At 38.9% G+C, this 13,132-nt stretch overlaps 2 protein-coding genes across 2 annotated transcripts in view; one reads left to right on the top strand and one right to left on the bottom strand.

The window, feature by feature from the left end:
• Positions 1-13,132, top strand: part of LOC101404996 (short-chain dehydrogenase/reductase family 16C member 6-like) — a 42,951-nt gene that overhangs the window by 3,627 nt on the left and 26,192 nt on the right. The window contains exons 2-4 of the mRNA XM_004435758.3: positions 1,155-1,286; positions 8,990-9,089; positions 9,760-9,904. Coding sequence (XP_004435815.1) covers positions 1,155-1,286; positions 8,990-9,089; positions 9,760-9,904 — 377 coding nt within the window. The remainder of the gene's footprint in view (positions 1-1,154; positions 1,287-8,989; positions 9,090-9,759; positions 9,905-13,132) is intronic.
• The window catches only part of LOC147913051 (uncharacterized), a 56,562-nt gene continuing 46,131 nt past the window's right edge, over positions 2,702-13,132 (bottom strand). Inside the window, exon 3 of the transcript XR_015549254.1 lies at positions 2,702-5,651. The gene's annotated coding sequence lies outside the window, so the exon portion shown is untranslated. The remainder of the gene's footprint in view (positions 5,652-13,132) is intronic.

Genomic DNA, 13,132 nt, shown 5'->3' on the forward strand with positions numbered 1-13,132 from the left:
AAAATTCAGTTCAGGGCAAAAAAAAAGTCTCCAAATCGTTGTTTAAACATACATCATGCTTTGCCCCTGGATCAGCTTTATCAATGTCACCTACAAAGCCATAATTTGAGACAAAACGGTAAAAGAGAGAAAAACAATGTTTTCCTGGAGCATGCTTTCCTGTGAGGATGCCTGGTGGTATGCTGTGGATTACACAAGCAGGCAAGGGGGCCAATTCAGAAGGGAAGTGGAGGAGAACACTGAGGACACGTTAGTGCTGCCCAGCTGGGAACCTCAGGGAAGCAGGAGCCACAGACAGTAGTTACATCTGGGGAGGTCTTTTGGACAGAAGTGCACAGGCTCACAGAGGCCTCTGGGCAGTGGGTCTAATACATATGTGTTTGGGCTGTCTTCGTGCCAAGCACTGGCCAGGCTCTCAGGGGTGGGATGTGCTCGTGCCACCCAGCTCACATAAGAGTCAGCAAGAAGACACCTATAGAAGTAACTGTGCTGAGGGGAGACCTAACCACCATCTGAAGGAAGGTGTCCGGAGACCTGCAGGGAGACACAATCGGACATCACGCCTACAACACCCCTGGCGCTCCCAGCTGGTGGGAAAGGGTAGTTGCATAACAGAAATAGGAGGTATGGAAAATATGTTGCAATAGTAGGTCCTCTCTACACAAAAAAAATCAAGATTCTGTAAGTAAAATTGGTAAATCAAAGTGTTTTTTATTTTAATATAATCGATCATGAAATTATTTTTATTTTTTATTTTTTTTTGTGAGGGAAGATCAGCCCTGAGCTAACATCTGCCAATCCTCCTCTTTTTGCTGAGGAAGACTGGCCCTGGGCTAACATCCGTGCCCATCTTCCTCTACTTTATATGGGACGCCGCCACAGCATGGCTTGACAAGTGGTGCGTCCACGCATGCCCGGGATCCGAACCGGCGAACCCCGGGCCACCGCAGCAGAGCACATGCACTTAACCGCTTGCGCCACCAGGCCAGCCCCATGATGTTACTTTTAAATTGCTGAATTTCTATGTGCAAGATAAAGTATCTAGTGTTAAAGAAACTACCGGAATAAAATGAGAAAAGAAAATGACGACCTGGAAAAATAAATATCAAATGTAACACCTCCAGTGAGTTAATGTCTGCCTCACTTCTGTCCAGGTTAAAAAAGAAGTCGGTGATGTGACCATCCTCATTAACAACGCTGGAGTTGTCACAGGGGAGCAGTTTCTTAACACTCCGGATCACATGGTGGAAAGATCATTTCTTTTAAATGTCCTGTCTCATTTCTGGGTAAATCTTTCTTTTTCATTTTCTTTTGCTGATGAATATGAAAATTCCATGTATTTCTGCAAACAGCCGTTCAGCCACTTCTGGGTCAATGGACCATTTGTGAGTTTTCCATTGATAAACGAACGGCCTGTCCTCCTCTCCAGGTTTCACCTTGCCACACACTCAGCTTTGTTTTTCCTATTCTTGCCCTATTCCAAATTCTCAGGGTAGGGCCCTGCCCTCTACCCTCTCTAGTTTGGTCCCAAGACTTATTAGGCTGTTTGGAATTCTTCCTACCAAAATACAAACAGAATGTGACAGCCATTATACAAGAGAGATTTAATTTGTTCACGAGCAAAACAGGAGCTTGTGCAGAGAGAAAGGGGCTATTTTTAGAGTGGTGGTTTGTATGTATGCATGACTGGGCTTCATAACAAAGGAAACAACAGCAGGAGGACTAATAATCTCAACAATTATTGAGCTCTTACTGTATACCAGGCACTGCTCTAAGTTCTTTTCCTGCACATAGTAGCCATGGTGTGATTTTCATTTTTATTTTACAAATAGGGAAACTGAGGCTCAAAGGGTTTAAATGACTTACCCAAGATCCTACAACTGTTAAGTGATGGCCTAGGCTTGCAGAAGGAAGAAGTGAGAGAGAAGGGAAAAACTCTTTACAGAAAGAGAATTAGTAAATTTATAAGACAAAGGTGTCTTCTGGAGTGTCTAGACCAATGCTGCCTAGTAGAATTATCCATGATGATGGAAATGTTCTTTTCTGTGCTTGCCAGTGTGGTAGCCATTAATCATCCAGGGCCACTGACCACTTGAATGTGGTTGGTGAGGCTGAGGAACTAAACTTTTAATTTTATGTAATTTAATTCATTTAAATGTATATTTAAATAGCCACATATGCCTAGAGGCTACAATCTTGGACAACACAACTCTAGAAAATAGATAGCAGGCTGAAGGAGACTTGAGTTACCATGGGAGTTTCCACCAAGAGGGCTTAAACTTGAAGCTATAATGGAATTAACAGGTACCAGCAGTGATGGGGCATGCAGGAGGCACAAGTGGCTTGAACCAGGGCCTCAGGAGCCACGAGGAAGGGAGGGAGGCAGGGCCTCAGTCTTCTGTGGCTCCAAGGATAGGGCCTTGGAATGGGTTTGCTTTAGGTGTCCCAGGCTCCTCCTTTCTACCCAATGCTCCTAAACCCACTCCCAGAGGCCCTTGGAACTATTTCCTTGATTTTCTTTGTTGGTCACTGGAAAGCCAATGAGAACCCCCAATGGAGCCCAACAAACCTTTTTCAACCAATATTTAGTGAGCACCTAGCACAGTGCTTAACATACAATAGATATTCCATAAACATTTGCAAATATCACTGATTTCTTTCCCTCTCCAACCCCACCCCACCCCAAACCTCCCTGGGGAAAAGGAAATATCATCTTGGCAAACAGAGCTATGGTGCGCCCATTTCTAATCACACCACTAATCTAGAAGCCTCTTGACTAAACTCGACTACTCTCTTTCCCTTAAGACCAATACCCTTGGCTCTCCCTACAAAACACACTCAAGTGCAATCATTTCTCTCCTTCTCTGCTGCCAGCCCTGGGTCCAAGCCATTATTACCTCTCACCAGCAGCTCAACAGGGCCTTCCCTCCTCAACCCTGATGCCTTCTAACCTGTCTTCAGACAGGAACAAAGCGATCTTTAAATACATTAACCAAATCATCTCACTCCCCTACTCAAAAACGTTCAGAGGATTCCAAATGCACTTAGAATAACATACAGTTATGCATCACAGCCTGTAAGCCCCTACGTGATGTGGCAATATCCTCTTTCATCTGTCGCCCGTCTCTCATTTTTTCTACTTTCTGTTCACTTTCTGTACTCCAAGGATCCTGATAAGACCCCAGAGCACATCGGGTTCTTTCCTGTAGGAGGCCAGCTCTCTGATAAGAATATCCTTTCTCCTGACTCTCACACAGTGGCTCCTTCTCATCCTTCAGGTCTCATGTAGTCTCTGAACTTGTACATTCATATTGTGTGTTTTATTCTGTTTGGCTTGATTCATTTACATAGTTACAGTAAAAGATATTAATAAACACACATAATCCTCTTGTTGAACATCATCAAATCTTGAGAAAGATGATGCTGAGCAACCCACAACCAGAGAATCAACTTCTATCTGAAGGAATCTTCATTCACCTCTATAAAATTCCAAAGTTTATTTTTTATTTATTTATTTATTTAGTGAGGAAGATTAGCCCTGAGCTAACATCTGTTGCCAATCCTCCTCTTTTTGCTGAGGAAGATTGGCCCTGGGCTAACATCCGTTGCCCATCTTCCTCTATTTTACATGGGACGCCGCCACAGCATGGCTTGATAAGTGGTGCGTAGGTCCGCACCCACGATCTGAACCTGTGAACCCTGGGCCACCGAAGCAGAGTGCAGGAACCTAACCACCACGCCACTGGGCTGGCCTCCAAAGTTTTTTTTCATTTTTTACTGCTCTTATTAGGTCACATATTCCAAGGCTAGGGAGCCAAAACCAAGAAATGTCTCCACCAAGTTTTGCCCATAGTATTTTTAATTATGACAGATTTCCTTTCTCTTGAGGCCCCTCAATCTCCCCAAGGTTCCTGGCCTGCCAGGAAATGACCTTCCTTAATACCTGTAAGGCTGGGAGGGGACCTGTGAGCCACAGAACAGGTATCAGTCCACCTTCCTGAGAAGGCAGCTTGGTAGGCATGGGAACCACATATGTTACCCCTAAAAAGTGAGCTTGTCATACATGATTAAAAGAAATTTATTCTTAAATAGGACACATCTGTGCTCTGGTTGCACTATCAACCTCTTCAATTATATCCTGGGAACAAAAACACCTGGCTCTTACTGGACCTATGAGAATAAGTACACGGCCATGAAAGAGGAGGGATCACAGTACCCGTCATTGTAATACAGTCATGTGCCACATAACGACGTTTCAGTCAACTACAGCTCACATATACGACAGTGGTCCCATAAGATTAGTACCATATAGCCTAGGTGTGTAGTAGGCTACACCATCCGGGTTTGTGTAAGTACACTCTATGATGTTTGCACAACGAGGAAATCACCTAATGACGCATTTCCCAAAATCTATCCCCGATGTTAGGTGACACATGACTGTAGAATCTGCCTACTGCCCTAAGTAGGTTTGTGGACAAGGGCAATTAATATCTTTCACATTATCTATAAAATGGCTTGATTGTTTATGGATATACGGTGGTTAGAATAAATAAATTTCATTCTATATATTTGTCTAAGCTTAAGCCATTATGAAGACATTCATCTGAAATCAGGTTCAGAACTAGAATTATCATCCTCAGGTTCCTCTGAGGACTTATTAGTTTATAATCTACACTAAGATTCCCCATAAGATATTTTTCCAGAATTCTGAAGGTAATGGTTGAATGAGATACATTTCAAAAAGAGTTTCATTGCAGCTTGCATAAGTATAGGTTCCTTAACTGAGGATTGGAAATAGATCAAGAAGAAAGGAAAAGGATTTCATATGCCCATCAGAACATAGATCATTGACCACATTTAAATTTCCCTCATTGATTCCATAACCCAGCCCTATCTAATTATTTCTGTTTTGCTGGGTCTTGGTCAGAGTCTGCTTTCCTATTGTCAGCTGCTTCGGGACTAAAAAGGCCCTAGGGACCTGATTCAGCCCCTGGTGTGGCCTTCAAGGGTCACCTCACAGTGGCAATGTCAGCTCACACTGAGAAGCCTGCATCAACGGTCGACTCCTAGGTGCAGGCCTTTCCAGTGCAGCTTTTAGTGTGTCCTGCTGTACTGCGTCTTCCTCAAGATGAAATTTCTGGCTTGTAGCACCACAGCCTTCAGGCAAGATGAAGGGAGCCTGGAAACTTCCTGTTGATGACAAAACTGAATGGATCTGATTAATTTATTTCTTCTCAATTGGAGAAAGTACAAACCTCTATTGGGGTGTAATACAAAACTATTTCATACAGATTTGGTTAATTATTACAGTGAGAGCACTGACAAATCCTTAGAGCCCTTCTCTCCATCCTCACAAGTGTACAATTGTTGATGAAACATCTTTGTATTCATAAATTTACTCGGGAAAGGTTGTTTCTCTCTTTGACTTGACAGCTTTCCCCCACATTTCCTCAGGGCAGATCCTAAAATAGGGCTAAGCTAATGAAGAAATGTGGGGCATACCAAATATACCTCATGGTTCCTAGCATACCTGTTGCTGCTGATTCTCTGTCATGGATTTCAGCTACAGGAACAGGCCTTGAGTGCTTTGGTCACCTACAAAGTGCCAAAGATGACTCTGAATGCAGTAACATCTCCACAGTTTTATTTCTCTAAACAAAAACATAGGTGAATAGTTGTATTGATATCTTAATAGCTAGAGTGACAATACAGTTTTTTTTTAAACAAACCTAACAGAAGGTAACAGCATAATTAATAAGGAACTTAAGAGCTCTCAGATGTGACAAATTTTTGTTCTTTGTTTTAACAATTCAATAGCACAACAAAAGTTAGCTAAAGGGCTCAGAGGATTCTGACCAGATAGGAATCTCCACTCTCTGGGCAGATTACACAAAGCTAAAAAATAGCCTTTTAATACCTCCTTTACAGCAGACTGAATATTCTAGGGCCAATTTTAGGCTACCAGGTCCTTTACCTTTATCATACATACATTTATTTTGCTTGTTAACTTTAATATGCCTTTTATACATGTATAATCTTAAACATATAAAATTTATTTAGCTATATAACAATATCATTTTTAACCATAACTTTAAAATATAATTACCTTTATTATAATATTAGAAGATAAGGTATATGCCACACAGAACTCACCTTCTCAATTCAAGCTTTACAAAAACAAAAAACTAGCCAAAACTGGGCTAGTGACTCCATACCTTTGCTCTATGAATTTTAATTTCTTTTAAAATTTTATGGCTAACCAAAGATTTCTTATAAATTTACCCAACTTAATATTATCCTAAAGTCTTCAAGTCATTTACGTTGACACTACAGAGTAATACAACCACTGGTGATATTAAAAGGTTGTCAAAAAGATGACATCAAAAAGTTGTCAAAGACAGTACAACTGGAGTGACTAAGTCCAAACAATTGCAAAAACTGTCAGAAGTTCAAAAACACCAATCCTTTTCTTTACAATAATGTCATCATTTGTTGTAATTCAATTTAACTGAACACAAATATTTGTATTCTTCATAACCCGAAATACTTCGTGGAAACAATAACTTATCTGATCCATAATCAGGGTGAAAAAATTTAAGTTCATTAATGAGGATTTTCCATAAGAAAAACCAAGTCTTAAATCAAATGCAATAAAATAAAATCAAGCAAATCTGATCCTTGTTTGCATTACATCCCACACATGATAAAATCAGGGAAAAACAGATACAGCTGTTTTTCAAACGAGTTTCATTAGTTCACAGATTTCCCTTGATTATGAGTAATGTGTAAACCTGGATCCACATATAATTCTCTGAGTTGCCTGGTTAAAAATTCTTTACAAGTTTCATTAATACATTTTTGACGACTAATTGTTCACTCAACACTTATTTGCATTCCTTTTTCTTCCCTTTAACGGTGGACATCTATATAGTGGGAACAAATGATGGTTTCTGTGATAAATTCATCTTCTAGAATGTCCCGAAAAAGCCCTCCACTGATACATAGTGCTACAAACACAAACAGATCCTTGAAATACTTAGTCCCTTTCCCTCTGTGAAGGAAAACCTTCCTCAATTGGAAACACAGAAAACTGGTAGCAAATACCCATACAGATACATTTGAAAACAAAAACAAAAACCCTTGTGGAGAAAAATGAACTAAACTGAACCCCTGCAAGTGGTTAGCTCCCTGTGAGTAGATAACGGCTTACCCTGATCATATTTTAAATTCCTTCAGCGTTCAGCCATATGACAGACTGCTATGCCATAGGCCACTACTTTCCCTTTCATCTGGGGAGTTTTGCTACCTCGACCTGTGGAATTCCTTATCAAAACAACACCGACACACTTTCAACTCCATTACTTGGCTTCACCTTCCTGAAAACTTTACAAACTTGCAGACATCCATAGTGATGGACCTCCATACCCAGGCGTCCAGCACCTAAATTCCATGAAGTCTACCAGAGGGTCACCCTGGAGATGCCCTCTGGGACCCTGCCAGATTCTTCACATACTTGTGTTGAAAGACAATAACCAGCTCTTGCCATTTCCAACTAGCCTGTAGTTATGACTGACTGATGCAACAGCATTTTTTAACTTTTATATTTGAAAAACAAAGATATCATAACCACAAGAGACAGACATATAAAACGCCACCCCACTTGGACATGAAATGTCAAAAGAGGCCAACTGTCTGCATCTAAGCAATGTCTCACCAATCAACTCATCAGTTCTGGAACAAGGTTAGCGAGACCCAAAAGATCTTGGAAGCAAAGCTGACATTCTTTGATCCAGTAGCTGCTCTCTGCTCTACTGGGCCTTGTGGGTAAGCTCATCTCACAGACTCCCTAAGACTCAATACAGAATTCTGACATTGTCAAAATCGTAAATCTTATAGAAATAGATGGTGAGCATTGTCTGTCAAGGTTTTATTTAACTCATTTATGGGAGAACCAGCAGAATAACACAGCTGATAAATTGATAATATGAGGAATTTGAATTTATACAGTCAATGAAAAAGAATGCTGAAATACGATCTCTAAACTCCTACCTCTGGGATTATCTTTTCTACTAGACCAAAAGAAAAAAAAAAATGACATCTATTAGTTTTCTACATGTTAACTTCTAATGTTACAGGATTGTAAAACATCTGGGTCCTAATAATTATCAGTCAAAGTTATATTGCCAAGAGAGTTAGACAAACCTCAGGCAACATTATTAAAAAATGCTCTAGCATGTTGCAAGTCACGGAATCATCTCTTTGCCTTATTTCAAGTTTTGGATAATTATTTCTGAACAGAGGTTAGATAAAAAAGTCCAGTGTTGGGGGAAGAAAGAATGGAAAAGTTTCCTGAGAAAAGCTAAGAAGTGCAGAGGTAAGGGAACTGGGACTTTTTCATGGCATGGAGACTTAGAACACTGAATTAATATCTTGCTTGAGGATGAATGAGTGAATTTTGCCAAAATAGCTAAGAATATATCTAAATTATGATATAGCAAATTCCAAAGCACTTTATTTTCCAGCGTGTTTCCTTCGCATTGAAATTCCCCTTTCCTGGAGCAGGTTTTCCCATTCTGCCGATCCATTAGAGTGAGAGGGAATCTTGTTTACGGTAAAGCCAGCAAGGTGAATGCGATTAAATTTTAACACAAAATGCTGAACACTACATGAAAGAGCTCAGCATACTGGAAAAACTAGGTTTTAAGTTTTTTAGCAAACTATAAATGTAAAGTGTTGATTTAAGTCAATTACTCTAGTTTACTTAAAAGGAAAAACAAGTCAAATAATATCGCTTATAGATTAACACACAGTAAATTTTAAGATCCTTGAGAACAGTGACTACATGGTACCAGTGACTATTCTGTACCGCCACAGGATTTAACACGTTATAAGTGATAGAGAAATATTAAATGAATCTGTAAAGTCATCAAATACTTATTGAGCAATAAAGATGAATGAAATATTGACACAGTGTATTTATATCTTCTAGACTTACAAGGCCTTCCTTCCTGCCATGATTAAAGCTAACCATGGTCACCTAGTCTGTATTTCAAGTGCAGCAGGAGTCGCTGGTATTAATGGACTATCAGGTGGGTACTTCGCTTCCCCATGTACCTTTGTATTCCCCAGTCCACAGCACCCAGAAATTAGGACCCTTCCAACGTACAGAGAACTCTTCCTGAGCCAAGGGAAAATCTCTGGAACATCTGGCTCAATTTATAATGCTGGCATTCCTTTCCATTTCCCTCCTTAAAATGGCAATGATAACAGGAGATAGTCTCTTCTTTCTGAAAAACAAAGAGAAGGGCCGGCTCCGTGGCTTAGCGGTTAAGTGCACGCACTCCGCTGCTGGTGGCCCAGGTTCGGATCCCGGGCACGCACCGACGCACTGCTCCTCTGGCCATGCTGAGGCCGCATCCCATGTACAGTAACTAGAAGGATGTGCATCTATGACATACAACTATCTACTGGGGCTTTGGGGAAAAAATAAAATAAAATTTACAAAAAAGAAAAACAAAGAGAAGAATGTGCCCATTCGCTCATTAGTCTTCTTGGGTTAAGAGAAATTGAAATAATTTCCGTCTTGTTGGATATACAGTATGGAGATATAGCAGTAGAGTAGCCACAAAAATTACTTTAACAGTGATGCTTTGTCCCCAACGATAGGCCAGAGAAAGGGGAGGGAATTTTAATTTTTAAAATAATTCCAAAAATTAGCTTGTCAAATTCTATTTCTAACAGCCCTTCACTTTGTTTCAGATTATTGTGCAAGCAAATTCGCAGCTTTTGGCTTTGCAGAGTCTCTCTACCTTGAATTAAAAGTACAAAAGAAAACTAAAATTAAAACCACCATCGTTTGCCCATATTTCATCAAAACTGGGCTGTTTGAAGGCTGTACAACTAAGTAAGTGAACTCTTACAGTAATCGTTGCTATTATAATAATCTTCCAATATGTCACTTATCATCTTTTCATTTTAAAGTTTTGAAATATGGACAGTAAAACAAAAGAAATAATTTGAATGCCTAATTTAGTAAAAGAAAAAGTTCAGTATGTATTGAATTAATGAATTTATTCAACTTAGAATAAAATTTGGCTATGAAGTTTATGGGATGGTGAAAACTAAATTGCTAATCAGAATATTACAATATAACAGAAAAATTGGTAGTGAGAAGTTACTAAAATATTTAGCATTGTAGTGTTGAGAAGATAATTTCTTTCCTAAAAAGAATACTGTGGGAAAAATAATCCAAAAAATAAAATATTTTGTAAGATTCATTAATACATGTGGGGAAGTATTGGGGGGTGATATTTTGCTATAAAAGTTATATTTGATAAAACAGTCCAAATGAGGATGCAAATGAAATATGAGGGATTTACACAAAGGAGCCAATCAGTAGAGTATATTGAAAAGTATAAGAATGATTTAGGGCAAGTGTACTCATTTCAATTACCAAAAAGACGACTGATATGATCCAAATGACCCAGATCAGCTATATTTGTAGGAAAGAGAGAGAGGCAATGAAAAAGGCTGGCTAAAAAGCAATGAGGCTATTTAGAGTCTAGTGAAACTATAAATTTAAATATAAAGTGCCACAACGGGTGGTGAAGAGCTGACAGAGCATAGAGGGAGAAAATCTCTCACAAAGAGACATCCATTAAAGTGGCCAAAATTAGCAAAGACAATGGTCTACTTTCATTCTTTTCCATGTGGCTGTCCAGTTTTCCCAACAACATTTAGTGGAAAGACATTCCTTTCTCCACTGTATGTTCTTGGCTCCCTTGTCAAAAATTAGCTGTCCACAGATGTGTGGGTTTATTTCTGGGCTTTCGATTCTATTCCATTGATCTGTGTGTCTGTTTTTGTGCCAGTACCATGCTGTTTTGGTTACTGTAGCTTTGTAGTATATTTTGAAATCAGGGAGTGTGATACCTCCAGCTTTGTTCTTTTTTCTCAGGATTCCATTGGCCACTCTGGGTCTTTTGTTATTCCATATAAATTTTAGGATTCTTTGTTCTATTTCTGTGAAAAATGTCATTGGAACTTTGAAAAGGATTGCACTGAATCTGTAGATTGCTTTAGGATGTATGGACATTTTTTTTTTTTTTTTTGCTGAGGAAGACTAGCTCTGAGCTAACATCTATTGCCAATCCTCCTCATTTTTTTTCCCTTAAGCCTCAGTACATAGTTGTATGTCATAGTTGCACATCCTTCTACTTGCTGTACATGGGACGCGGCCTCAGCATGGCCCGAGAAGCGGTGCGTCAGTGCGTGCCCGGGATCTGAACCCGGGCCGCCAGTAGCAGAGCGTGCGCACTTAACCGCTAAGCCACGGGGCCAGCCCCGGATGTATGGACATTTTAACTATGTTAATTCTTCCAATCCAAGAGCACGGAATATCTTTCCATTTTTTTGTGTCTTCTTCGATTTCTTTCAACGATGTTTTATAGTTTTCAGTGTTCAGGTATTTCACCTCTTCGGTTAAATTTATTCCTAGGTATTTTCTTTTTGTTGTGATTATAAATGGGATGGTATTCTTAACTTCTCCTTTTGCTATTTTGTTGTTAGTGTATAGGAATGCAAGTTACTTTTGCATGTTGATTTTGTACCCTGCAACTTTACTGTATTCATTAATTATTTCTAGTAGTTTTTTGGTGAATTTGTTAGAGTTTTCTATATATAAAATCATGTCATCTGCAAATAGTGACAGTTTTACTTCTTCCTTTCCAATTTAGATCCCTTTTATTTCTCTTTCTTTTCTGATTGCTCTGGCTAGGACTTCCTATTACTTTGTTAAATAAGAGTGGCAAAAGTGGGCATCTTTGTCTTATTTCTGTTCTCAGAGGAATAGCTTTCAGTTTTTCACCATTGAGTATGATGTTAGCTGTGGGTTTGTCATATATGGCCTTTACTATGTTGAGGTACTTTCCTTCTATACCCATTTTATTCAGAGTTTTTATCATAAATGGATGCTGTATCTTGTTGAATGTTTTTCTGCACCTATTACATGATCATGTGATTTTTATTCTGTTTTGTTAATGTGGTGTATCATGTTGATTGGTTAGCAGATGTTGAACCATCCTTGCATCCCTGGAATATATCCCACTTGATCATGGTTTATGATCCTTTTAACGTATCATTGTATTCGATTTGCCAGTATTTTGTTGAGGACTTTTGCATCCACGTTCATCAGTGATATTGGCCTGTAATTTTATTTTTTTGTGTTGTCCTTGTCTGGTTTTGATATCATGGTAATGTTGGCCTCGTAGAATGAGTTAGGAAGCTTCCCCTCCTCTTCAATATTTTGGAAGAGTCTGAGAAGGATAGGTATTAAGTCTTCTTTGAATGTTTCATAGAATTCACCAAGGAAGCTGTCTGGTCCTGGGCTTTTGTTGTGGGGGAGGTTTCTGATTACTGTTTCAATCTACTTACTAGTGATTGGTCTATTTGTATTCTCTATTTCTTCTTGACTCAGTTTTGGAAGGTTGTATGATTCTAAGAATTTATCCATTTCTTCTAGATTATCCAATTTGTAGGTGTATAGCTTTTTCTAGTATCCTCTTATAATCCTTTATATTTCTGAGGTGTCCATTGTGATTTCTTCTCTTTCATTTCTGATACTATTTATCTGAGCCTACTCCCTTTTTTTCTTGGTTAGTCTAGCTAAAGGTTTGTAAATTTTTTTATCTTTTCAAAGAACAAGCTCTTTGTTTCCTTGATTTTTTCTATTGATTTTTTCGTCTCTATTTCATTTATTTCTGCTCCCATTTTTATTATTTCCTTCCTTCTCCTGATTTTGGGCTTTGTTGTTCTTCTTTTTCCTGTTCCGTTAGGTGTATTGTTAGATAGTTTATTTGAGATTTTTCTCGTTTTTTGAGGTAGGCCTGTATTGCTATAAATTTCCCTCTTAGTACCGCTTTTGCTGCATCTCGTAAATTTTGGCATGTCATATTTTCATTTTCATTTGTCTCTAGGAATTTTTGGATTTCTCTTTTGATTTCTTCATTGACCCAATAGATGTTCAGTAGTATTTTGTTTAATCTCCACATTTTTATGGCTTTTCCAGTTTTCTTCTTGCAGATGATCTTGTTTCATACCATTGTGGTCAGAAAAGATGCTTGGTGTTATTTCA

Source organism: Ceratotherium simum, chromosome 31 (genome assembly GCF_057802395.1).
Source record: "Ceratotherium simum simum isolate JZ-2026a chromosome 31, ASM5780239v1, whole genome shotgun sequence".
NCBI lineage: Eukaryota > Metazoa > Chordata > Mammalia > Perissodactyla > Rhinocerotidae > Ceratotherium > Ceratotherium simum.